Below are 27229 nucleotides of genomic sequence, written 5' to 3' on the forward strand. Positions count from 1 at the left end.
AAAACCCTTCGGTTAATGAGGTCAGCCCATTTGATTTTAGCTCTTGGCTACGCTTGACGGACTTTTCCCTCATTTAGCGGGAAAGTGTTCTGCGGAAAATCGTACAGTTCCGCCATTGTTTTCCACTGCTGCGACGCACCAAAAATGGCTGGCAATTTAGCCAAATGCGACACGATTCTAGGGCCTGACTTTATCCCATCATCTGCAACTTCCAATTGGAGGTTGCACAACACGAAAGACTTGGCAGGCTCCCAGGTTCAGGTCCACTAACCCAAACCCAAACCCAAACCCAAACCCAAACCGAAGCCCAAACTCATTGACCTTTAACACACAGCGGTGAATGAACAGGGACGTTAAAAAGTGTCGCCAAACTATTTTTCTCTTTCCTCGGACTGGGCTTGAATTTGGTTATTTATGTAGTATTGCTTTTTTGTGGGCAAATCGTGTTGCTCCTTATTTACCAGGCTATAAAAAGCTGGTGGCCCAATGTCCGACTGTCTGGCATTTTGCTGGTTGCTAGTGTTGCAACCACGTAAATGTCAATTTGCATTTCGTGAGGCGTTGCATAAACAGCAGCTCCCCCTCGTTATCCCCATTGCCTTGTTTTCAATTTGTTACTGATCTGAAATATTTTTATTAACAGACGGAAACAATTAGCGTCGCCTCAACGAACGCAACAAGCGCCGGCCAAAAAGTTAAAGCCATAGCTCTCCTTTTTATTTTTATTTCCATTTTATTTTCATTTTATTTGTGTTTTTATTTTATTTTTGTTTTTTGTTTAGTACGATCTGCGGACAGGCGTATCTGTTTCCTTTTGCCAGCAACTGCGTGGCCTTTCCCCCCGCGAACCAACCACCCACCACCCCCAAGCGATACGAGAAGGAAAACCAAAATGGGAAATTGAAAACGCGCAAAAAACGTTTCAGACACAAAATCGTGATTGCCTTCGTTTGGCCGCCAGACATTTCGCTGTTGTTCCTGCTGCACTGCTCCAGATGTTGATGAAGAGGGGGAATGAAAACAATGGGGCGGTCTTGGGGGTGGTGATCCTGACTCCTTATGTAAAAATGCATTCCAGGAATGGCAGTTGAAATGGGAGCAATATAGGAAATCAGGCTTTAATTGAGATGAAACTATTACCCTAAAATATATATAATATTATTAGGTATATATGAATATATGCTATATACATATACATATAAGGTATATATATATATATACCAAAAACATAGTACATATGTTTGGGTTTTGTTTTTCTTATTCATGTATCTAAAAATAATGTAAAGAAAGTCATTTTAAAATTTTGAATTTTATTACTCGAATTTATGGACCTTTAAATTCAATTTTTTGAAACACAACCAAACTAACTACTGACTCGCCTACGACTTTCCTAATTGTAAATCCCAATAAAATACTCTCACTGACTAACTGATTTTTAACTTGGTGCAAAAACTCTGACTAGCTAGACTGATTGATTAATTGCCAAGTGAAAACGAAAGACACTGTCTTTGTCCCAGATGACAAACTCCTGCCTGCAGCTGGAAAATCTTTTTCTCTTAAGCTTCATCTGCATTTTTCAGCTTGGATCGAAAAAACTGAAAACCAAAAACCGAAGCAAAGCCAAACGAGACTTGCAAATGATAATAAATATGAAAAAGACGTGAAAACGATTGCCGCGATTTTCCCACCAACGCTTTATAGATGGTGTCTGAAAGGCAACCTGCCGTCCCTGCCCCACGCCGCAGCCCCTCCCCCTTCCCCCACTCCACTTCCCCTGGTTTTTCAACTCCTTTTCCCCGCCAATTTTCCACAACTTTTCGACCTCCTGGAGCCGCCTCCTTTTTGCCGCAGTTTCATCCGTCTTAAGTAGAGTGAAAGTGTTGCGTTTTGGTTTCAAATTGTGGCCACAGTTGCATTTGTTGCTGCCCAGGCTTAAGTTATTGTTGCTTTAGTTTTTAAGTTTTTCTTTGCTTTTTACCCAAGTCTTTTGCGATTTTTCGCCGCTATTTTAGCCGGCGGACACATATCCTTGTGTTCAATCAAACCAAAGCGCCGTCAACGCGGCGTAGTCTTGGTTGCCTCGGATCCCGGATTGTTCGCTTTGGCTTTTCGGAGTCAAGTGTTTTGTAGCTTGAAGGTTGTTTTCCACACAGCCTCCCACTAAAGGCAGGCCCACCCCCTCCTTGGCATCCACCCCCAATCACCCCCCATCACCCCCGAAGCCCCATGGGGCTCAAACATGCAGCAAACATTTTTAGCGCTTGTACTCGTAGTTGCAATGAATTTTTATGCAAATGAAAAATGTTTCTTGCGATTTCCATTTTTTGTTTCTGTTTTTTGTTGTTGTTGCTGTTTTTTTGTTGTCTTCAGCTGCTTTGTTGGCCATTACTGTGATGCAATTGCCGCGAGTAACAATAATCTTGATGTATGATTTTTTTTCCTTCGCGGCTGTCTCTTATTATTAGAAAAAGAAAAAACGTTAAAAAATAAAGAGGAAATCTTGTGCGCCTATCGTGTTGTTGGCACATTTTCGCTTAGCTTTTTCCAGTGGAATGGCAGTGGGGGATTTTCTGTTTGATCTCATAACCGCCAGCGATGCCACGGCAGCATCATAAACTTATAACGCTGTCCATTTCGAAATAATCAATAATTTTTGGCTATCGATGGCAATTTATTACTATTTTCCCCCTTCAACCAGCTTTGTTTTCAGTTTGTTTCTGCCCGTCGGGCAGCAAACTGAAAGAGAGGAGCAAATAAATTAACACTTCCTTAATCGATAAACGCCGAAGTCCCCGGCGATAGAAACTGCATTCGGCTTTGGAGAAATGCACTTCGAAATCAAAATGAAATGCCAATTGATAATGCCAGTGTCGCTGGCCTTATGTTTTAAAGCGGGGGCGTCACGAGCTGCCTTTCGATTCGTTTATTAATTTTAATTGCAACGGGGTGGCAACAACCGCCGGCTAATATCCAGCCCACGGATAAGCCGAACAAATTGCATATAACACTCCCCCATCGGAGAATATATATACTGGTACGAATATCGAACCAACCACAGAGCGAATCCATCGAAAGTGGGTTGCGCGTGCTCGAGGGGCAGTCGGATTTTCAGGGAACCCAAGATTACAGCAGAGGCCTTGATCTTGGCCAGATACTCGACGTGGGAAGAGTGTGGTGCAAGTTATTCAAATACCACATCTTGTATGCTGCAATTGCTGAGGGGTAAACCGTAGAAACGTCGGGAAATGTATGTCCACGATGTACTTAATAATGAAGATAAGTTAATAGACTTAATTAAATAAATTATATTAAGCGCAGAGAGAAGATTGGATCCGTAAGTAAATTTTTGGATAAACAGAAAAGACCACAAAAAGGCTTGAAATCAGGTCTAATACATAATGCTTAACAGCCAAGTTTATATAGCCATGATCGTCCGTATCTTCGTACTAGTACCTCAGTTCTTAAGCTATTTGCATCTTCAAAAGCCTTCTTTCTAATGCAGCTGTACATATATATCATACATACGGCAGCCAAAGCAGTAATAGATATATAAATGGTAAATGGTATATCTATGGTATTATATTTCAGATCACGACGCGTTGTATTTTTAAGCATCTTATATTATATAAAAAGTAAGAACAAGCAAAAACCCCACTTAAATGTTTTATTTGATTTACAAGCATGTTTTTGGCATTTATATTCCTTATAAGTAAAATTGATAGCCACACTCAAATAGGACACGCATGAGATAAAAAAGCTTTTAAGTCAAGTAAATTGATGCTATATGCTTGTGCAATGAACAGCTAATTAAAATAACAGGAGAAATAAATGTGCCCAATTAGTCACGGACGCCTTAAATAAATTAAAATTTAGACCTTAAATGTTCCCATAAAAATGGTATTTATTAAAGGTACCACGTCAAACACTTCATTCGCAAAAGCTTCAACAAACATTCAAATGTCTCTAACCGCATTATTATGGGCTTGACTTTCTCATTTATGGACTTTAGCCGATATTAAATTTAAGTTTAAAACCGTGACCTTCCCAATAAGTGTAGCCTTCGAATATGAAACTGCGCCTTGTGCCAAATAGCATTTCAAAGTCCGCCCCTCTGGCCAGAAAGCCAAACGTTTGGATGACTGGCGGCATCTGGAAGCCGCAAGAGTTTCCATCCATATCCATATATTACTCGTGTTTGCCCAGCCATCTCTCATATTTGTTTATCTAGCCCCAATTTGGCTACTGCACTACTGGCAAATTTATGATCAGGGCGTTGCTGCCAAACAGCGCCGAATGGCAAATTGCGGAGTGGCGAAATCAAATGGGAAATGTATTATAAAGAGGCGAGTGTGCCAGATGATAAGCCAGTTCAAATAAATCCCCAAGTCGAGTTTAACTGGAGGCCAAGCTGGTGGGTTGTTCGGCTGGCGAAAAAGGGAGTGCATCCGTGTAAGTGGTAAACAACAAATGCTTTTGGGGCCTGGCGAGATGGAGATTGAGTGCAGCTCCAAGTGACGCCACACACAGATGCCGCAAATGCGGCCCAAAGATTAATCGCTTAGCAAATTTGCAAATTGTGAAAGTGCGAGTGAGAGGGAAAGGCGGATTTCAGGCGACTGTTTCTCTGTTTTTCTGTTTTTCTGCAAGGCTCACAACTCACAACTAACAACTTGCAACTGCCAACTTCCAAGCTGCTAGCGCAAAGCAACCAACTGCAAACTGCGTTGAATATGGCGGCTAATTGTCCTTGACGACGGTGCATCCCACATGGCATTTTATTTTGTCTCTGGCTGCTGGCGCAAATTGCTGCCGGGTATTGGTGCACCGAGAGAAATACGTTAAAAGGCGAATCCAAAGGAGTCATCAAGGTTATGGCCTCAGAGGGATATACTACATAAAGCTAAAGGATGGTAGGCAAAGCAGAAACAAGATTCTAGTTATGGGTATAAAATATTTGGGCTGATAAATAAATAAGTCATTTCTACTTAGAAACCTTTTATCAAGAATATATTTTTTTACCTATTTTGGTGACATTATTCACTGTGTAATTTTACAGCTGCAGGCTGCAGCGGAAAGTGAAAACTTGAAAAATTGATTATGCAACTGCCGCAAGGACGTTTGTGGCCAAGAGGCTTGCCTGAGTCAGTGCCTGTGCCGTGCCTGCCTCTCTTGGCCTGGCCAAAACGGAGGTCGTCGCACACTTGGTCTGATTTTGCAGTCATCACACCTCCCGCCATCAAGCCGTCTTGGTCTTATGTCATTGTCTCTGTTTCCGTCGATCCTCTCCCTCTTTATTATTTGCAATTTTGAGGCATGCCACTATACACTTGCCTCGGGGGCGTAGCTTGTCGTTGGTTTTTTGCCACTTTTTTAGAGGTTAAGTTGCAAGTAGGAAGCGTTTGTGGAGGCGCATTTTATTTACGGGCACGATGCGGCACCCGCAGGTAAAAATAATAATGAAACGACAGCAAGGTGTGCAGAGCTCTTTTCTTTGTTTTGATTTCTCTGGCTGATGCTACAGCGTTTTAATTAAGTATACGCCGCGTGAACGATGCGCCGACCATATAAGGCGACGCCAGCAGCTGATGCTGCAACTACAGGCGGAAAAATGTTTTTCGCTTTAGTAATATGTGCAGGTTGTTGTATAGTCCTTAATGATTAGTTTTTATGTAAGGAATATACACATATGCTATGAAGATCAATACAATTTGTACCTTTTTGTACCAGAATTAGAATTTTCTTCATACCTATTTGTACCTTAAAAATTAAAAAAATTAAAATTGAATTTGTATTTACAATTTTATAAGACCTGTGTACTCTGCAAGCCTTGTAAGTGCCGTTGTGTCTCTCATGTCGTCTCATGCATAGCGCAGCAGACCTCGCATGACCTCCTGGCAGCCGAGAGGTCATAACTAAAAAGTAAAACTCAATTCAGGCGGTTTAATTACCCCGTCAATCGAACGTGGCCAAATGCCAAGCGAGTCAAGGCAACTCTCCCAGGTGGCCACCCAAAATGCCAGCGAATGAAAAGCCGATTTCGTTGGAAAAAATGCGAGCAGTTTAGGTGACCAAATGGGGCAGTCGTTCGTCCGGTGATTAGCCATATTAGCAGGCCAAGTGCACATGTTTTTGGTTTTTCTCTGACCATACCACCTGTCTCCTTGACATTTTCCAGGTGACATTGACGATTGCATTGTGACGCCAACAGTTCAGGGACAGTTCACGCCGCTTCCAGAGGCACTCTGCGATGTGATCATGGACCTCACCGCCGAGGGCCAGTCGGCGACCATTGAGCATGTGCGCGGCAAACTGGGCGCCCGATTCCCGCACATGACCACGCCGGCCACCGAGGTCATATACGACTCCCTCGCCCAGCTGATGCAGGAGCAGAAGATCTATCAGACCTCCAAGGGATACTTCATCTTCACACCAGAGTTAGTTTATAGTAATACTTTATAGTAATACAAATACATTGACCAAATCCCAATCCCCTCCAGACGCCGACGAAGTCGATCAAGGCCGCGCAGCAATCACCACCAGTTGAATGGCAGCCTAGCCTATGGTCACCTGGCGGAGGAGGAGCAGCAGCACGGTGATGATGTGGCTCCCCAGGAGGCACGCACAATGCTGATGTCCAATTCCGAGGCCTTGCACTCTCTCTACGGAGAAATCTCAACGGAGCGGGACGGCGACCTCACCCACCAGTGCATCCAAACGAATCTGGCGGATGTGATCTGTGGCGGTAACTACACACATATCCACGTCAATTAAATCAGTCAGTGCAATCTGCAATCGATCAATAAATTACTTACAGGCAATCCCAATGACAAGATCATCTATCCAAGGGCGGCGAAGCGACGCAGTGCATCGTTTCCGACCCCGCGCAGCTTGGAACGCCGGCACAGTTTGCGGCTCTTTGGCTCTTCGAAGCGCCTGCAACGCTGCGCCTCCACGCGAAGTCTGTCCAAGACCTACGCCCAAACGCTCAACACTACGGACAGCAGCAGCTCGGAATACCAAAGCACAGATTCGTCATCACCCAGTGAGTTGAGGAATCTTAAAAATGAAGAACCTATCTCAACGGCTTTTTCCCCTTTTAAGAAAAAGGATCTTTGCTCTCACGACTTTTCCGACGCAGCGGTCGAGCCAAACAGCGGCAGATAGAGACCTATTCGGCCCAGTTCCCTCCAGCCGAGTGGTTCAACACCAGAGCCGTTCACCTCCACAGCGTCGGCACCCAAACGGCCGAGCACGTAAGACCTTAGTGACTTAGGAGGCCTACTCCTACACATTTCCAAAGTACTAACGCCTTTCCTACGTTCCATCCACAGGACATGCCCGTCGCTCACACGCTATCCAACTCGACGTTCTACGACGGCTCAGAGCTGAGCCAGCGCTCCTCGACGTTGCCCCGTCGCCATCGACGCCACATGTCCAGCGAGTCGACGTTTCTGATTTCCTCCAGGGATTGCTCGCCCATCCGCCGCCGATCGCCGGTGTACTGCAGCAGTTCGCTACCTCGTTCCACGCAGTCGATTCCGGCCACCACGGCCAAGACCAATCATTCGTCGCGCTTGAGTCATGGTCACGGAGGATCTGTGACACCAACGCCGCCGAAGACGGCACAGAAGTCGGTGATTGGGAAACACATTTTCGAAAGCTCGCCATCACGATCCGCCACGCTGAAGGCGACGGCGGCCAAGCGCCACACGGACGGACTGATCATTAACAGTTGCCTGGACAACAAGGCCACATACCGGAGCCTGCAAAGCAGTGGTCCCTCGAGCCTCGAGTCTTGCAAGACGACCTCGATGCTCGCCAGCGGTCCATCGAGTATTGACAGCGGCAAGGTGTCCTTTAGCCAAAAGACCAGCGGCCACTCTAGTCTGGACTCGCAATGCTCCACCAACACGGCGGTGATAGCACCACCATCGGGCAGTAACAATGGGAGTTCTCGTTCGATTCTTCTGCTAAACGGTTCTCCACGGGGGACACCACGTCATCAGGTCATGCGGGCACGAGTGGCCGAAGCACAGGCGCAGAGACAAAGAGCCAGTACGCCTAGTCGCATCATGGAGGAAATTTATCCGGCGAGTGGAAGCAATGGTGTTACCACCTCCAACAGCAACAACTCCATCACACTACAGGTTACCACCTCGAATGGCAATCAAAGCATACCCAGCACCAAGATCTTTGTCCAAAACTCACCGGTAAGGAGTGTCATTACCCTGGAGAACGGCAAGATGCTGGAGAACTCCAATGTGTTTATCATCAACAATGAGACGATGACGAACGAAAAGGGAGAGATCATCAAGAAAACCCTGTCCAAGCAGACTTCCGCTGCTCCAGTGGCCACATCCACGCCTGTTAAGCCGGAAACTGTTTCCGAGCAGCCACTTAGTGAAACGGAGGCCAATTCGGAAACCTGCGACTCCATATCCTTCATCAGTGAGTGTTCCCCGGAGAGCACGTGTCCTGCTGAACCGGAGACCCCTGTTTATGACGGAGGAAAGTACGCCAAGAACACCAATAACGATGCCACAATGAACAACAGTCGAAAACTGTGCCTCCAGCTGACCAATGGCATTGCGTACAAGAACAACGTGCTGAAGAATGAATCCCAACCGAATTCGCCTAGTGCGGATGCTCCTCATAAACTGGCAGCACTGGCCAAGCAGGATTTTGAGATTGCCGGCTCGGTGGGCAACCTGCATTTTTACGAGAAGAGTTCCAAGGATGTGGGTGCCTCACAGAGCAACAACATGATGATGAACAGTAGTACCGACCTCAAGAATCTGTGCTACGAGTCTGTATGTCAGCTGCAAAAGTGCTCTATGAATGGCGATGAACTGGCGCTGGCTCATTTGCTACACAAATCAAGCAATCCACTGGGTAGTGAGCCCAACTTGGCTCTAAAAGATCTGGCGAATGATAAGTCCATTGATAAGGAGGCCATCGATAGACGACTCAGCCTGACCAAGGAATCTTTGGAGCAAGGAATGGGCAGCGTACTGGCCAACGGCGGCGAAGAGCTTTATAACTTTCCCAGTCTGACCGACTTGTCCTTCAACTTCACCTCCTTGGCAGCGAGAAAGATCCTTCAGGGTGTGAGCCTCAACAGCATCGACACCCTGGTGGAACTCAACATGGCAGCAGCGGCGGCGGCGGCAGCGGTGGCAAATAATTCGCAGGAGAAGCAGCAGAACAACCAGCCAGCGACTGCAGGACCAACTGCATCCGTTTGCACCGACTTCGGAATGGTCTAGGCCAGAGAAAAGGCATCTCCTCCTCCCCAACAGAGATCATCGCTGTGGGTTTTTCGGAGCATCTTAGCCTCTTAGCTTCTTAGTTTAATCAAACGACAAGATCTTAGGGTCTAGATAGGAGTTATCTACTGTCCGCATTTGGCAAGAATCTTGTGTAATTTATTACAATTTGATTTCCCCATTCGACGATAGCAGCAATTTGTATGTATCTTTTTTTAGGGTTTTATCGGAAGCAAACTTTAATTTACAGTGCCAAAATACGTTTAGATTAATTTTAATGCTTATTATTTCATATGCCAGTTCGTATTTCGCTTTCAACCAGAGAGACACCGCCAAGCGGCTTCTGTTTAAGCAATCCGATTTATGTAAAAATCCACAAAATCACTATGTTATCATCCTTACTTTTGTGTACATTATTCAAAATAATTGTTTATACTAACAACGCCCAAAATGCAATCCTATCTATACTGACGCGAACCGCAAGAGAACAGAGATGTACTACGAACCTAGAATTTAGCACTAAAACAGAAATACAATACTTTTGTACAAGGCCTTAATTAGTAAAGTCAGCAATAATACAAAATAAGTTGAATCACTAATAAAAACGATATTAAAGTAAATCTATAATTTCTTTCTGCATTTCATGGGTTTCATGGGTTTCATGGGTTCCAGAAATTCGAGAATTCTGAAAATATATCGTTTCCATTTATTTAAACACCCAGCAGATAAATAAAAACGATCAACTGATCATTGGTATTATTTCTTTTCATTTATTGAAATTTTTAAGTCTTTTGCTTTTTCATATACATATTGTTTTGTTTTCATATACTTCGTGTTTGTTATATTCGTATTTAATATTTTAGGTTTTGGGTTTTGGGTAGTTTTGGCTCTATAAATATGAATAATTATAGCTAATTGCTTTAAAATTAATATTCAGGGTATATACACACACACGCGGTATACACGAACTTCATTTTTTAGTTACACAGAGAAAATGTAGGATAAACAAAATATATAATATACATAGCGCGCACTTATCTGGGTAGAGTTGTTAGTATATGCTAATCAAACTACATTCGCCAATCGCTTTTTGTAATTCGTAAAGGGATAGAGCAAAACGGGTATGGGCATAAAAGTTGCCCATGCGTAAATTGGTGTTACAGTGTCTGGAGAAGATTAGAGTTATACAATAATACATATGCATATTTAGAGAATAATTTTCATAGATTGTGGGTGTATTATAGTATGTTGATGTATATACAAGTAGTTTTAGAAACTTATTTTTAGTGTGTAGATAGTGTAAAACTGACAAATGTTTAATTTATTTACACTAATATTAGCAGAGAACGAAGGAACATTAAGAATTCACTATATACTCGTACGCTGTGTGTGGGTTAGGTGTTGAAGAAAATGGCGTTCGGGTCGTTTCGATTCGGATTATACAGATATTTCATTCAATATGCTATATATATCTAATAATTATCGCTTTGCTCAATAACTAAAATGTACATTAGATGACTTAGACCTCCGTCGACCGTCCGTTCTCATCCGTCCGCGATGCCTTTCGCTCGCGACCCGGTATTCGGCCTGTAAGGGGCTGCGCCTGCGCCTGAGCTTGAGCTTGAGCTTGGGCCTGTGCTTGGGCCTGTGCCTGAGCTTGCATTTGTGCCTGCTGCTGGAGCATTTGCTGCTGCTGCAACATGTAAGCGGCCTGTGACTGCTGCACAAAGTTGGCGTGGGTATACGCCTGCATTCCCGGCGCTGCATATACATTGCTGGGCGCGGCAATCGCTGCCGTTGGCGGCATGTTAAATCGCATCTTGGCTGCTGCAGCTGCATTTGCTGCCGCCGCAATGGCAGCGGCATTTTCCCTCGAAGCGCTGGAGGTTGTAGTGGACTGGAAAGAGATGCTCATGCCGCTGTCCAAGGAGCCAACGCTGCCACGACGCTGAGGTTTCTCATTGCCAACTGGAAGGTGATACAAAAACCAGTCAGTAAAGCCTACAGATTCTTTAATCTAAGCAACTACTAAACAATACATGCTTTCTAACAAATTAAAAATCACATTTGAACTTAAGCTCAAGCTCTAAGCGTTTTTGCTAGGTATAATGAGGTAAACTCACATTGTTCGTGCATGTCGAGAAGGCTGTTGCTCAGCGCACTGCGCTTCAGCTGTTGCGAGTTATCAGCGGAGTTTGGAGCCTGTTCACCAGCTGCTTGGGATCCTGGCTGATACGGACATGGGCAGACCTCCACATCGGCCACGCCACTGTCACGATTCTCCGCATTGCCAGGTGCTCGATTGCGCGCCGACTTCTGGCGCTCCAGTTCGGCCTCAATGCGCAGCGACTCCATTTCGTCCATCTCGCTAATGGACTCTTTAAGATCCTCGGCAAACTTGCATCGATCGTGTTCGTTGCGGGCGTTAAAGGTGATCAAGATCTTTCCATCCACTTTCTGGGAGAGCTGAATGCAAAACGGATAGTTGGGCATGTCCAGAAGGGTGACAACGGTGCCGCATAGCGGGAAACTGTTGCGGAATGTGTACGTCACAGAGGTCTTCTTTTTGCTAAATATTTTGGTAATGACCAGCAGATCGTTAAACAGGAACACCTCTCGCTGATGCACACCAGGTCGCTCCTTCTTGTTCACGTCAGGAATCTCGTAGAGTCGGCAATAGCAGACAAGACGACGATGGGGCAGCGCTAGATTTGGTTTCTTGCCCACAATAGTGGCCTGGACCTTCATCACTTGAGTAACATGGTCGCTGCCGGGTTTAAATTCGTCGGACTTGACACGGTCATAAATGCCCATTAGCATGTCCTTGTCGATGTCGTGACAGTCGTCGATGCCGCGCAGATTTTTGATAAAGTCCTCGACGCGCATGCGACGTTCCGGCTTTAGATTGGGTGTGTGGAGATCCGTGTTCAGCATGATGATGGCAAAAGCCAGGACAAAGATCTTTAAAATAAGAAAACATAAATTAGAGATCGTACCAAATTAAGATTAGCTCTTAGACTCACCGTATCTGATGATCTCAGTCGTCCTACTATATCTGCATTGCATTCACAGTAGCGCTGTGAGAAGATCTCCATGAGCCGCTCAATCTTTTGAGCCTCTCCAGGCATGCGGAAATAAGCCTGGAACTTTCGCAAAGCCACATCCACTTGCCGGCCGGAGAGGTCCAATTCCATGGCAAAGCAACTGAGCACGGCCATGTTAAACTGGTTCTGCAAGTTCCCCAAATACTCGCCGATCATTTGCCGGGACAAACCCTTACGGGTGATAAGGAAACGAGCGACGCCCTGTGGAGTATTCTCAAGGAATCCTCGCCTGATCAGATAGGTGATGCCCTTCTCCGGCTTCTTGTTGAACAGATTGAGTCCAACGCGATACTGTCGCTTGCGTATCGTCTCCGACATCTTGTAGTTTTGTGCCACTCCTGCAGCTGCAGCTGCCGCCTGCAATTGCTGCTGCTCGTGTTGCTGCTGCTCATGCTGCTCATACTGAGCGGCACTCGTGTGCGAGGAGATGGCATGGTCATCAGCTGGTGGTATTCCTCCTGCCGCTGTAGCTGCTGCAACGGCGGCCTGCATTTGAGCGGCATAAACACCGGCCCCTCCAGTAACTCCAACTCCTCCACCAGACACCGCTCCCGCTGAATCTGCCGAGTGGGTGGAGAACTGCTGGGAACTATTTAGGGCTGTTCCTCGTTTCCATGTATGCGGTGAGTTACTGCGATCCGAGCCCAAATCGCTGTTTAGGTTGCGTTCCGCTGAGGTAACACTCGAATCCGATCCGGAACTCTGCACGGAGGTCAGACTGCCGTTCTCGGCGGTTTTGCACAGGCCATTCGTCCTCAGCAGCGAAGGAGGTGGCGGTGTCTGGCGCTGCAGCAAAAGAAGCTGTGTCTGCTGTTGTGCCGTAATGGAGCTAGTGCGTTTGGGCACCTCCGGAGGCACCTTCTTGCTGCTGCCACTCCCGCTGCCTCCACTGCCGCTCCCTGTGCTGCCACTGCAGCTGGGCGTGGGCGTGGTGCTGCCGCCCTTGGGTCGCATATAAATCTGGGCCGCCGAATAGTAGGGCGTGTGCGGGGAGTGGCCGCTCGTGTTTACCCACGAGGCATTTAGCGAGGTGTCCGCCGAACTGGCATAGCTTATGTCGTGCGGTGATCCATGGTAACTAGTGTAGTAAGCAGCCCCCTGAGGCAGTGCCTGGGCATTATAATAATGTGGCTCTGCCGCGTGCAGCAGATTAACATGTGGATGTGAGGCTAGAGCCGATGTGCTGACTGTCGAGCTCGATATGGAGGCGGGAGACGCTCCTGCAAATAGGAAAATGTTAGTCAAATGCTTATAAAAGTATTACGATTTTATGCCCTATGGATAATAGTGTTTTGAAACCAGTAACTTCCAAGATAGCACTTTTGAACGGTTTGTTTACACTTTACGTGTAGTTTGAATATATATTATTGGTAATCTCATTTCTAAAAGAAGTTAATCATGATTGCTTTGATAAGATCAAAAAACATTCTTGTGACTATAGACCAAAGACCTCTCTTATAAGCTTAACATATCTATTTGTGTTTGATAAAACAAGGTTAAGACGCAATTATTGTTTATTCATGGCGTATTTGACCATTAAGATAATGTTTTTTCTGAATATTGAAAATATAACATTTTAAATTGCACATTTTTTGTACAGTTAATTGTATATGCACACTTCAAGTCAACGTTGTAAGATTCATTGAGATCGTTAAACTTATATTTATTTTGAAGTCACCTCAAGGGTCAGCCAAAACAGATAAAGTAAACCAAGAACTCAAAGTAAATTCGGCGAATTGTTAAGTATTTAAAACACTTCAAGACAAAATGAACAGCGATGAGGACTGCATTTAAGATTTCATGCGAAACGATTGCCTTTGCATTTAAGTAATATAACCTTTTGAAATCTTAAGGATTAAAATGAAAATCTTTATACGAAAACTTAGGTCTTAATACCTTTATTTAGTCTATAACTTGCAAAGAAAATAAATGACCTAGCTGATGCAAGTTTCGTCACACTATTTGCTATCCAGGTGGCAGACGTCCCTTATCTTTACTCACCTGACTGACTACGCGGTATGGGACTGCAGTCCAGCTGACGTCGCTCCCGCATGGAAAGCGAGCGCGTTGGTGGCGTCCGGGATAAACCCGGAGAAGCTGCTCCCGCCGGACCCGCCATGATTGTGACACGTGGCTGCTGCTGTTGCTGCTGCTGCTGCTGCTGCTGCGCTTGTTGTTGCTGTTGCTGCTCGGTGAGCTGAGATTCCGTGGCACTTCCGTAGGCAGACGAGGAGGAGGCACCCTCCTCCGCCAAGCCAAGACTACTGGCTGTGACCACCATCCGTCGGCTTAGACGCTTCTCGGCCTTGGCCATCGCCGTGATCGAGGCGAATTTCTTGACCATCATGTAGTGACGGAAGGCGCGCTGAATAGTGACCGCTGCGTTACGGGCTCGCACTCCGCCGTACTTGCGCTCCAGCAGCTCGATCTGTTTCTCGAGCAGATCTTGTGAGAGTTCGTAGCTGTTGGGGGAGATCAAAAAGATATGTCCGATAAGTATTTGGAGGCATCCGGTGTGTTGGAATGGATGGTGCGATGTGTGCTTGCTTGGCTGGAAATTTGCAAATAACTGACAAAAGTCTACGCCGGAGACCGAATGTTTTGTTGCCCCGCCCGATAAGATAGCGCACGAGTATCTTTGAAATACAATTCTCTCTGGCGTCGTCACTGTCGCCCCTCTGGGCTATCGACCTGATTAACATTCGCCTCTCGAGAGGCAATAATATTGCTTATTGCTGTATGCCTCGCGCCACAAGCAATCGTTACTTTCGATCGATACTCCACTCCATCTGCAGACAGTCGAAATTACTCATCACGGCGCTATAAAGATTGTTTTGAAAACATATTCTGGGACATTCCCCCAATGGCAAACTATCGAGCAACAAGAACTTTCCGAATTAGCCATTATGCAGCTGCCTCGACCCACATGAGAAGATGCACTGCAGTAGCACAAATATTTGCATGGACGTCGCTATCTTGTGACGGCTCCTAATCTAAGATACCACCTGTATATCCAATGATGACTTTTCAAGTCCTCAACGAGCGGGCAAAGTTCAAACTCATTCAGCTGACGAATGGACAATCCCCCGGAGGCACACTTTTACTTTTTTACAGATAACTAATTAGATAAGCAGACGAGCTTCTGTTGCTAACCCTCAGCTTGATGGATTGTTTAAACAAAAATGGTGAAATGGTTTAATCATGCAATTAATGCCAAAATAAAAACTGTCTCTTTAAGAGGGAGTACATTCATTTCCAAATTCAAATAAAGAAAATTTAAGCACTGAAATCAAATTTAAGCATTGCCGTTCGTTTTTTGTTTGTATACAGTAGACATTCTCAAGATAATGAATTTTTAATCATGGCAAATATTTTATAACTGATAACAACAAAACTGTGAATAAGCTCAGGCCATGAATAGTTTATTGCTGATTTTCTGTTCATATCTCTGAAAACTGAAGGTGTACGTCTCCGATTTAATAAATTTAATTTAATTGATTTAGCTTAGTCACTTTTTCTAGAACAAAAATTCCGGGTCTATAAATAAAGTCATAGATTTGACTTATCTATTCAATGATAATTCTGAAGTCATGCTATAATATTTGGTTACCGTATTAAAAATAGAACCATCTGTTTATCATTATTTTGTGGTGGTCATGCTTTTTCTACTTATAAAGTACACATTTCGATAAAATAGTATTTTAAAAACCTTCTGAATTATCCGCCCAAATTATACATTTTGATAAGAACGGTTCCCGGAAATCTTCCCTTGGCCCTCCAAATATTTACTTTCCGACTGCACATAATTGCCAGCTGAATGCACCCCAAAATGTCAACATCCCCGAAGAAAATACTTACGCCGACTGAGCTCGCGTTCGCTTGAGGACATCTCCGCCGTTCCGGATGGAGTTCTTCTTGTGCATATTCTGTTGCTGCTGCTGCTGTTGCTGGTGCTGCATGATCACGCTGGTGGCTCCTGATCCCAGGCCAGTGCCCACACCACTGCCGGCGATGACCACCGCCCCGCCGTGATGGTGGGCATGATGCCCGTGGCCGTGGAGCATGTGGTGATGATGATACTGGCCACCACCCGTCGCCGAGACCTGCATGTAGTGACCTGCGCCGGTCTGATGCAAGTGCTGCTGTTGGTGGAGGTGCTGCTGTTGCTGCTGCTGATGGCACGTGGGATACTGCTGGATTTGGTAGACCATCTGGGGATGCTGTTGCGCAGGATAGTTGATGGCTGCTGAGGAGCTGTGGGCGCCGGGGGCGTAGTGATTCTGCAGGTAAACATAGCCACCAACACTGCCGCTATCTGTGCAGGTGGAGGCGTTGGCTGATCCCGGCTGTTGCGCTCCAGCCAGCTCATACTGGGTGGAACCACTTCGCTCCAGGCTCTTCTGGGGAAAGCTGCAAGTGGAAAGACGAGGACTCTGATTAGAACACAACTTGCATTGGAGTTTCGAAGGAAACTAATTTACGTTTTAAACAGTCCGTTTCTACCGACAAAACTAAGGCATTATATATAAATAATCGCTTTATCAAGCTTCGCTATCGAAATTGATAAGCAAACATTCAAAGCACAAGTGTGGCTTTCGAGTCAAGAGTAATCGGTGTTTAATTTAGACATTACGCTATAATTTTATTGAGGTATACACATGTGTACAAGAAGAAATCGATGAATATACCGAATAAAACAGTTCTTTCAATATAAATTAAATTATTCTTGAGATCTACACCAAACTTTTCACATCCAAAGAGTTTACAAATCAAGGGTAACCTAAAGTAGGTACTTCAATTTCATATCAACATGGCATCTCAGGAATTTCCAGTTTTTATAAATAAACCAAGCCTTAGTTTTTGCTTATCTAAGTAGACGATTGGAGAACTTTCGTTTTCTGGGTCAGGCAATGGGTTCCTACCTTTCGCCAATTATAAAACCCGATATGCAAATGATCATGATGAGGAAAATATCACAAAACGTTCAAGATTTATGCACTAGGCGGTGGTGTGGTCTTCCTACAGACACATTGTGACACAGTTATGGACTGAGAGAATCTCAATATCGCCGCTATATCGTTAATTAATACGCGTCCCGCGATCGCTTTACAATGATATTCAAATTGAATTTCGGTCGTTTGCTCGGACGACAGGGGAAGCACTAAAAAAACCAAATCCCGGCGGAAGGGAGCTCTATATAGGTTGAATATAATGGGCCAGGGTAACGTCCGATCCCGGCGATGCTCGCGTTTGAACTAAACCGAGCATTCGACGACCGCTCGACAAGGTGATCGACGATCCACCAAAGTAGAGGAAGAAGTTAACTGCGCAAGCGCGTCGGCAGCGATACTTCTTGTATATTTGTCTACCCATCTCTTTCTCTACCCATCTCGCTCCCTCCAAAAACGTGTTTCGCATGGCTCATTAAATTAGTGTGCGTGTGTGTGTGCGTGTGGGTGATCATCCTACACATACGTATACGCCGAATCCCACACAAAATGCATCTGTTTTGTGTTGCCCTCGTCGGGTTACCCAAAAAGAACAATTGTACTACCCCTAACTCAAAGAATAGAAATCCTAAGCGTAAAAGGATCCATTATTGAAACGAGACAGCGAGACAGGTAGAGTAGAAAGAGAGAGAAGTCCCGCCATATGTTGGAAGGAAAGTGAGGGAAGTGATTAGCCCACGATGACAAACATATTGATCGGCACAGGGATCCTTCAAGCTATTGGATTGAAGCAACAATTGGGGAAATAGCATAGGAGACGTTTGGCAGTGATATCTGAAGGATGTAGAAATTGTGTGGGATGAATTGAAGAAAACTCCAAATTACTTAAGTGAAGTAATGGTTAACCAGAGGTACAAGAACATTTGAACTTGTGCTAGTCTCCTGATTTATGAAGGTTTTTTTTTTCCAGAATATATTGTTTTGCGAATATCAGTAACGTATGTATACATTTGAATTTTGTTTCAGAGATTGAAACAGATTCGTTATGCCATTAAATAATTTATTTCCACAACATGAGGCCACAGAACATTATTTTCCTTTAATCTATTCACCTCAACATTATATTGATTTTCCCTTAGCTTGGAAATCGTAATTCGATTTGCCAGAAAATCCCAGCTAATTCATTATCTACCTATGCAATACGAATGACTACCAGAAATCTTCACGCAGCGGGACCATCCCAGAAGAAGATCGATTGAAAAATTCGAGGGCAGCTGCATATTTGCACCTATAGTCGAGAGTTGGACAAAAACAGGATCAGCAGGAAAGCCGAAGGATAACGAAAACAAAAAATTGAAAGGGGCATCCTTGTTGCTGCCTATCTCTTCTACACTCTTTTCGCCAGTTTTCCAGCTGCACCTGGCGTGGCTTTGCATGGGTTTCTTTGGGATGTACGTATACATTTTTTCAATTCCTGAAAGGACAACAACGGCAGGTAGTTTTGCCTGCCGAACTGGCTTGTTATTGTAGCCACTTCCCCCTCCCCGCAACCCTCTGATTTTTTAAGTCCTGCTTTCGAGAAGGAAAAACATCTGCCACACGTCGCCCTAATTGTTTGCCGTTGCACGTTGCACATGGTGGAGCAAAATTTTCAAGACTGCCCGTCTGTTTGACCATCCCAACAAGTATCTGTGTATCTGTCTGCGTATCTGAATATCTGAGTATCTCGTGTATCTTAGCTCGTATCTTGTATCTCAGCTGGCACTCGCGAGCCAAAACTGCACCGGACTTCCTCCTGTTTTCGTATGCAACAAGTGTCCAAATCGGTTGACGTGACCCAACCGCCGATGGCCTACTCGGCGTAATTATTATTGATTTTACATTAGATTTCTCGGGTTCTCGGGTTTATGTGCATTTTGAAAGGGGGCTTTACGTTTATGGAGTGTGCCACAAGCGGGCCAGACACTTTGGGGTTGGGGGGTTTGAGACTAGAAAAACTACAAACACACCGCTGCTGCGCCGCATTCAATGTATTTCCATGAATATCAACATCAATATTAAAAGCTTATTAGGCACTCGAATCCCGGATTCGTCGCCGGGCTTGTCCCCTCAGTGGATTGTCGCGCGATCGATTGGCTTCCAATTGAAAACGATCCCTCTCGCTTGCCGAGCCCTTGCTTTGAAGTAAGAAAGCCAGTGGAACACCCAGGATCATCAGGACGACGATGGCGTAGATAATAAGGAAATATTTCAGTTCGAAGGTCGTAAACTGTTCAACCTTTTGAAGGTTGTGCAGAACAAATAGTTCCATTGCCATTCCTTTTTTTTTAGTTTTTCAGTCTATGAGAGCCAGGTGACAGCCAAAAACTTGTACAAAATTTAGACAAAAATAAATAAAACTTGACTGGAAAATCACGGATAAAATAATTAAGTTTTTGTATACTACATTTTATATATTATATTTATATATCTGTTACTGTTACTGTAATTCTCAGCAATTTTACATGTGGATCGCATGTACTTAATGTTAAGCCTATATGTATGCAACATTTTGTGTTTGCTGACTTGTAGGTAGCCTATCTTAGCTTCCACATGAATTCACAGCCCATATTAGACAAGTTTCAAACCCAAGATGTTTATTATTTAAGGTTTTTAAAAAACCCTAAGTTCTCAGAACATTTTTGTTTGCTTAATTATACTCTACTGGTACCAGTAGCTCCGTCACATAATTAAATCGAATTACATTTCCTTCAAGGAATTCTATAAAATCAAAGACTTGAACGTCCAGTAATAAATATTTACAGTACACTCCGATACCGCGCGTATTAATAAATAATTGAGCGGGTTTATCTCCACCGATACTCGCTGACTGGGCCAAGAATAGTCAGCCCATAAAACAGCAGCAGACCCAAGAACAATGTGGAGGTCCTATAAAGATAACGGATAATAGCAAATGGACGCGATAAGCCAACCACTTGGAACAAATATTTGATCTCGAAAAAAAATGTGTTTGGCAGTAATTCGTTGAACGTTTTTCAAAACCCTAAAACAAAAATGTGCAGATTTATCGTAAGCTAATTTATATTGCATTATATGCACTTTCGTCTGTCAATATTTGAAATTTGTCAACTAAATTTTTTGAACTGATTTTTAACACTGGGTTAACAAAATATAATATAATATATTTATTTCACATAAATTTTTTATAAAAACCCATAAACGTTGAAAAACAAGTGAAAGACAAACGAAATACATATTATATTTTTGCAAATCCCACTTCATCACATTAAAATATTCAAATGGTGATAGCAATAAACCTTTTTACATATCTTTGGTCGTGCATGGTGGGATTAACATGTTTAATTTGCTTTACACATTTTTAATGAATGCATCAAGGTTGCAAACAAAATTTAACTCTTATTTATTATCCCAGAAATCGAACGTAGTTTTCGTAGACTCTTTTTTAAGTGTCTGCACAGCTGGATTGGGATCGCCCCAAGCTTACCTGACAGCCGTCACATGGTGCGAGGTGTGCGTCTGGGTCTCCTTGTGGCGGGTGGACAGACTGACCACGGTGACGTGCCGCGTTGCGGTGCGCACCACGCGACGCACCCGGCTCCTGCCATCGCCCACAACCACCACAATAGGCGGTGGCCTCTTTTCGCTGTCGCTGCAATATTGCAGGAAGGACTCACTGCCGCCCAGATCCGAGTTGCTCGAATGGATGTGGTGGTGGTGTCCTTGCGAGCGGGACGAGGAGGACGACAGGGGCGCCGGAACGGGCAGCTGTTGGCGGCGGGATTTGTGGTTGTCACACCTGGACATTGTGGTTTGTAGAATTCTTCATGCGATTCGGAGGGTGAAAGGGGGCAACGGCTCTTACTTTCGCCTTCACCGTCGACATGCAATTGTGTTTTTTATTATTATTATTGGAATTTCCCCTTTGTGTTCGCTTTTTGGCTGGTTACTTTCGGTTATTCATTTGCAAATTGATTTGTTTTCTTGTCGTTTCGTTGCTTTGTTGATTGGGTGTATTAATTTATTTACGAGCGGCTGCGCATCATTCTTTGCCATTTTATCTTTGGTTTAGTTTTGGAATTCCAAGAGTCGCGTCGCGCGGCTACATTCTTTTTGTTTATTACTTCTATTTCGGTCACAATTCAAAGTCAGCGTTTTAGCCTAAGATAAAGCATTTTGTTTGATAATAATTGCAATTTGTTCACCGTGACACTTCCGTTAGTCAAAACCACATTTGTTGTTCACGTATTGCGTATACGCCCCGTAAAGAGCGAGCGTTTCGAAACGTCAACGATTGAGAGTGCCCTTCAAAAAGCGCGCTTGTCATAAAAACAATTCATAGAACACGCTTTATGACTGGCAATTGTCGGGGTTAGAAAGCCAGTTTGACAATATATGAAACTATGAGAAAGAGAGAGAGCGCCAGATCACTTAGAACAATAAGTTTCTCGGGAAACTTACAGACTGTTGTATACCCCAGATAGCCAAAAGTTACCTAAGAATCGTTGTACACACTCTATACCATTTTCGAATTTCGTGTCTTTGCATTAAGCTTCATTCAACTGCATTGATTCACCTTTTGGACATGAATCACACGTCAAATACGGATAGTTATGGAATTAATTAAGTTGACATATATGGACTGTCGTGGATTTCAGTTAGATGTCAAAACATTTTAATTGGAAGCAATTTTAAATTCCAACTGAGTCAGCAGTTACTTAATTTGAGCATTTCGTTTAACTCAATCATTAAATAACCACGCTAGATGCAGATGTTAGATGCATCAATCTCTGAAATTTACTGACAGAAAACCATGTATTGTTTCTTGAACGTACTTGTATGCACCACTTTAAGAAGTAATTTTTGGAACCAAACACCTTGATCATACTGGACATATCGAACCATCACACCGCACTTTTTGAGAGGAACCCAAAGGGTGGTGAATGATACTAAGAGCAAATACTGCTCTGCATTTGTTTATTAAAGCCCCAATGAGAGAGTCGCAGTTTACAGTCTGCAATCGCATTCAATCAACTTTGCGGCTGTTCTGCTTTGTGGGTCAACGTCGATTGCTGATCGTTGATCGGCGATCGCAAGTAAAAGTCGCCAGTTGTCAACTGCAGACTAGAAGCAGGCTGAAAAAATGAGGAAAAAAGCGAAACAGCAGGCCAGAGAGAGTGGAAGTGGATGTGGAAGCGGGACTGGTGAATAAACAATATTCAAATTGAATATGTCAGACACGCAGACATCGGGCATAACAACATCGATTTGGCACCAAGCGCAGACAGTTGCACACACTACGATATATTCCGATATATTCCGCCATATTCCAACATATTCCACATTGATCCAGACACATTGAAGGCCCCAAAAACGTGCCTTGGGAAAGTGCACCTGGCAGTGGGCCCAAGTTTAGTTTTACTATTTCAGATCACCCACGATCGGATTAGCTGATTAGCAATCTACTGACCTGATCCACTTTGCACACAAAGGCAAAGGCCGCGTGATCATAAATCATATGAGGTTTATGTGCGAAGTGCGTGAGAATTCGCAATGAAAACAATGAATAGAAAGGGAAAAACACCCCGCACAGGCATACGTATGAGAGCGTTGTTGTCCCAAGATCAAGATCTCTATATGGTTATAAATATGTATGTATGGAAATCTCGGGCTGTAAACCCCACACTTTCTTAAGAGTGGATTTTTGTTTTTTTAAATATATTTCGTCGTAAAGTTCAAGAACCTTTTTCGAGAGTCTCAAGAGCTTGAAAACGATCGCGAGACATCTCTGTTACAATTGTGACAACACTTGCCACTGTCTCTGGTTTTTGTGTTTCGTCATATGGAATATATGTACATATACATTCGCACCATATACCATCCATAAGAACCGAACGAACCGAATGAATCGAGTAAAAAGCTGTTCAAACAAACGAATTTCGCTTAATCTCACGACTCCGGCCCAGCCTTGGAACAAGTCATGGAATTATTGGCCAAAACAAGTCGCCTACTGCCAATATGTGTACGGGTGCAAACGCTTCAGGGGAGTTCTCAATCACAATCGCTTAGAATGCTGCTGCTGCCGGGGCCCACTCACAAAGTACAGAAAATAAAACAACAACAAGAAAATACAAATCCCAAGCTCACAAAAAGAACAACCTAATGCTAAAAGCTGAATATTTGTGTTATTTAGCAACTATTAGTGGTTGTGGCTTTTCTAGTTGTTTCTGCTGATGTGTTTTGCTGTGACTAGAACAGTCCCAACTTGTTTTCCCTTTTGTTTTTCTTTTTTTGTGTGCTTCGTTCGTTTCTTAGAAACTTTTGTTTGTAATTGCAATTTTGTTGAACAAGTTTTTCGCTGTTTTAAAGTTTTTACAAAAATTGTGTTGGCTTTCTGGTTCACTTTAAATTGCAGTGGTTTTTGTTTAATTGGCAGATAGGGGGTAATTTATATTCATAGAACGTGGTAGTAAAGGCTTGGGTTTCTGTATTCTGAATGAACTATTTTAAAGGAAAAAAACTAATCACAATTATAATTAAATTAGCCATGGCTTAAGCCATTGCAATTGAATTTTCCATAAGAACATATCAAATTTAATGGCAATCTTGAATATTCTTTTATTAATATTATTTTTTACTCAAGTGTAATTGTTCTATTATTGTTTCCTTTTAATAGATTGTACAGGTTCCATTTCAAACGTTTCCTGCCGAATTTGCATACCCACTACTCGCCGAGAGTATACTTAATTCGATGAAAAGTATGCAGCATATAGAACAACGCTCTAAAGTATATATATTTTTAAGCAGGACTACTATCCGAGTCGATCTGGCTAAAAAGATACAACTAATTTTCCCATGCTCCATCTAGCTGAGAGAAATGGGTATGTAGTAGTTGAGGGAATCGACAATATAGTTCTCTCTTTTTTGGTTTACTGTCGCTATAAATTTTAATTGTATTCCGAAAGTGGACTTTTGAGAGCATTCACTGTGTAGTATATGCCATGTGTACAGAGCTTTGGGGCTCTGCTGACTACATCTAAAGCTGCATCCGCTCTGGAGCACGACATCGACATTGGCTTAGATTGCTTTAGGTTGCTAGAGTTGCATCTATTGTGGCAGATAGAGCTGCCTTTGTTTTACAGGTGTTCCACTGCACGAGCAGCAAAAGCAGCGGCGATTACAGGTGGGGGAAAAAACAACAGCGTCGGCAGCCACAATCAGTTGCAAAGCTGTTTTCTTGCTTGTGTTGTATAATTATTTAATTTATAATTACTCGCATTGCGCTACGCTCTCGCTCTAAACCAAATACTGGGAAACAACTGGAGAGTTTTATGCAGCGGAAAAAATATTATATTCTCGAATTCATTAAATAATAAATACATACAATATATTCAAATCTTGAGTGCTTAAGAAATCAATTTTTATTTAAACTTTAAAATGCAATTAGGTGATACTACCATGTAATCATTATAATTTTTCTCAGTGTTTTAGGGATGGGCGGGTTGGGGGGGCGTTTGCGGAAGAAGAGGAAGAGGGACAGCCCGTGCTCAATGCTTTTATTCACATTCGTGTCATTAGTAACGGCGCACGTAACAAAAAGCACGAATATACTCCCTCTCTTTCTCCGGCACCAGTCGCTCTCTGTCTCTCCCTCTCAGTGTCTCCGTTTTCTCTCCGAACGGAAGAGGAAGTGGAAACACAATGTGCAACAAACATTGAATGCGGCGACGCAGCGTAATTGGGTGGCAAGCGATTATACAAGCCTGGCTGAAAGGCAACACAAAGAGGCAACAACTGCAGCCGAAAGAGCAAACGTCACACAAAAAGCTTTAAACCAAAAGCAAAGTGATTCAAAATCAAAAATGCATCACACTTTTTTTTGGTAACGGGATAAGAGAGTGAGCAAAGAAAGAGAGAGTTCAAAGACTGATTCAACATTTATTGAATCGGATCAAAGGCTTTTGGCTTTCCAAGCAATGTTTACCTCACTGAATCAGCTGATCGCGAAAATAAAGTACCAAACACCGTTCGAAACGAGTGAAAAACGTTTGATACTCTTCAACTAAATGTTGTTTTCCAATAGGAATAGATATATATTATTCAGTTCGTGAGATACTTTCAGAAAAGAGTGTTTCAATTGAATTATTTTTTTATATTTCTTCAAAATTAGGATTTGCCTTACACTTTTAGTTGAAAACTAAGCTTATACTTCGTAGAAGACTTTCGTGCTCCTCTAAACAACATTTTCATTGTTCTTAAACAAATGAGATGTGAGACACAATAAGAAGTTCTAAGTGCTTTTAAATTATCTTTATGAACCATTTAAATCACTTGAAGTGCTTACAAGTGTTGCATTTTAAGTGCCAACAAAGGATGATTCAAAAGGTGAACCGCTTTACAGCTGTCTTTATGCAAAATCAGTGATTCAGCGATTTTGACGGTCAGCGTGGGCGGATTTTTCCAGGAATGCCTGCTTTTTTCGACTTTGAAAATAAATCTTGCCGAAGCAAGTGCTCGAATTCAATTACAGAATAATAGAAATTTCCAGTTGGATCCACACATGAAAATACAAAAAACACACGCGATTTATGAGGTGTTTTTTTCGGATTTTTCAGTTTTTGTTTTTGTGTGTTTGCCGAAACGTAACGGGGCAGTGGCCGTGGATTCCGCTCTTTCCAGCGATCCCGCTCTCTAAACCCCTCTTTCTCCCCCTTGCACCCGCTACTGTTTTTTATTTTATTTGTATTTTTTTTGCTTGTGGCGGCACTATTGTTTTTGTGATACACTAGACGCTTGGAGAAAGGCGGTTTTCTCTTTAATTATATATATTTTTTTACATCAAAAAATTGTGGCTTGTTTCCGTTTTGTTTTATTGTGTTTTTGTTTGATTTATTTTTGTGGCATGTCACGGTGACAGCGATGTCAAATTAATAAACAAATAGCAACAAATAGTGGTGATGCGTGTTGGGAAATTTGGGTTTTGTGTCGATTTCTTCTCGATTAGCACTCACACTCAAATTTAAATTTTCATTCAATTTATTGAAAATACTATTTCAAATATTTATTTTTTCGTATTCGTATATTCGCTTGCCACACTGCGTTAATTAAACAATATATTTGGTATATATTGAAACACACACGATCGGCGACTGCGAAGCGGGCAGCGCTGCCAACGGCGACTGAGAAAGGTGTAATCAAACGGAAAACAACAAAATGAGCGAGCAAGCGACGTGAATGCTGCCTCCTCGAAGCTTTGAATGAAACTGAGCCACAAACAAAACTGCGGCGAGAGCCTCGAGTTCAGAGAGATAAGAAAGAGAAAGAGAGTGGGGTGGAAAATGGAGGTGTATGCGTGGAAAGAGAGCTTGTTGCTGCTACCGCTGCTGAGTTTGCATTTGTATTTGTTATTGCCTATTGGCCAAGTTTGTGGGCCACTTAAAACACTGGCTAATATTGTTGTTATTTTGAATACTCGGGGTACTAAGCTGTTATTTTCCACTTGATCTGATTTCAAAGATCAAAATTTTAAAATAACATGCATACAGAAAACTTGTTCCCTTGACCACTAGTTTAATAAAATGTCTTCTACTGTTATTACAAAGAAATTTAAAGCTGTTATTATCTACTAGTAACAAAAATAAAATGCCTGTTCAGAAACAATTTTTAAAACTGATTTATTAAAAAAAAGATTGATTATCGATAACATTTAGAAAGTTAATTTTATTGAAAATTATTTATAATTTATTTCAACTAAACAAAAAAAAAACAATGCCTAAAATATCATTTTACACATAAATTTTAACATGAAATCTACTTTTTGTCTTTTTTAGCGATTACAAGTATAGTTCTCAGTTTTAAAAACAACTCACTTATGAAAAAGGTACAGAACTAG

General features: G+C 43.0%; 3 protein-coding genes across 7 annotated transcripts in view; 1 reads left to right on the forward strand and 2 right to left on the reverse strand.

Annotated features, from left to right (window-relative positions):
- Positions 1 to 9886, forward strand: part of LOC6534701 — a 56873-nt gene extending 46987 nt beyond the window's left edge. Inside the window, exons 5-9 of the mRNA XM_039373756.1 lie at positions 6176 to 6434; positions 6498 to 6742; positions 6815 to 7042; positions 7102 to 7253; positions 7332 to 9886. Coding sequence (XP_039229690.1) covers positions 6176 to 6434; positions 6498 to 6742; positions 6815 to 7042; positions 7102 to 7253; positions 7332 to 9266 — 2819 coding nt within the window. The 3' untranslated portion in view covers positions 9267 to 9886. The remainder of the gene's footprint in view (positions 1 to 6175; positions 6435 to 6497; positions 6743 to 6814; positions 7043 to 7101; positions 7254 to 7331) is intronic.
- Positions 9887 to 10471: 585 nt separating this feature from the next.
- LOC26535012 (IQ motif and SEC7 domain-containing protein 1) overlaps positions 10472 to 27229 on the reverse strand; it is a 41051-nt gene continuing 24293 nt past the window's right edge. For 2 of the 5 annotated variants that reach the window (XM_039373750.1, XM_039373754.2), the window contains exons 2-6: positions 16229 to 16780; positions 14372 to 14832; positions 12290 to 13590; positions 11390 to 12227; positions 10472 to 11234 (exon numbers count right to left, since the gene is read on the reverse strand). In XM_039373750.1, coding sequence (XP_039229684.1) covers positions 10786 to 11234; positions 11390 to 12227; positions 12290 to 13590; positions 14372 to 14832; positions 16229 to 16780 — 3601 coding nt within the window. In that variant the 3' untranslated portion in view covers positions 10472 to 10785. Of the gene's footprint in view, positions 11235 to 11389; positions 12228 to 12289; positions 13591 to 14371; positions 14833 to 16228; positions 16781 to 17292; positions 17539 to 20824; positions 22295 to 26348; positions 26597 to 27229 lie in introns of those variants that run through there. The other 3 variants (XM_039373752.2, XM_039373751.2, XM_039373755.1) reach the window with 3 other exon arrangements.
- On the reverse strand, positions 19332 to 19719 carry LOC26534722. The gene has a single exon (XM_015189496.3). The coding sequence runs from the start codon at positions 19634 to 19636 to the stop codon at positions 19388 to 19390; it is 249 nt and encodes an 82-aa protein (XP_015044982.1). The 5' UTR covers positions 19637 to 19719; the 3' UTR covers positions 19332 to 19387.

Source organism: Drosophila yakuba, chromosome 3L (genome assembly GCF_016746365.2).
Source record: "Drosophila yakuba strain Tai18E2 chromosome 3L, Prin_Dyak_Tai18E2_2.1, whole genome shotgun sequence".
In the NCBI taxonomy this organism is placed as follows: Eukaryota; Metazoa; Arthropoda; class Insecta; order Diptera; family Drosophilidae; genus Drosophila; species Drosophila yakuba.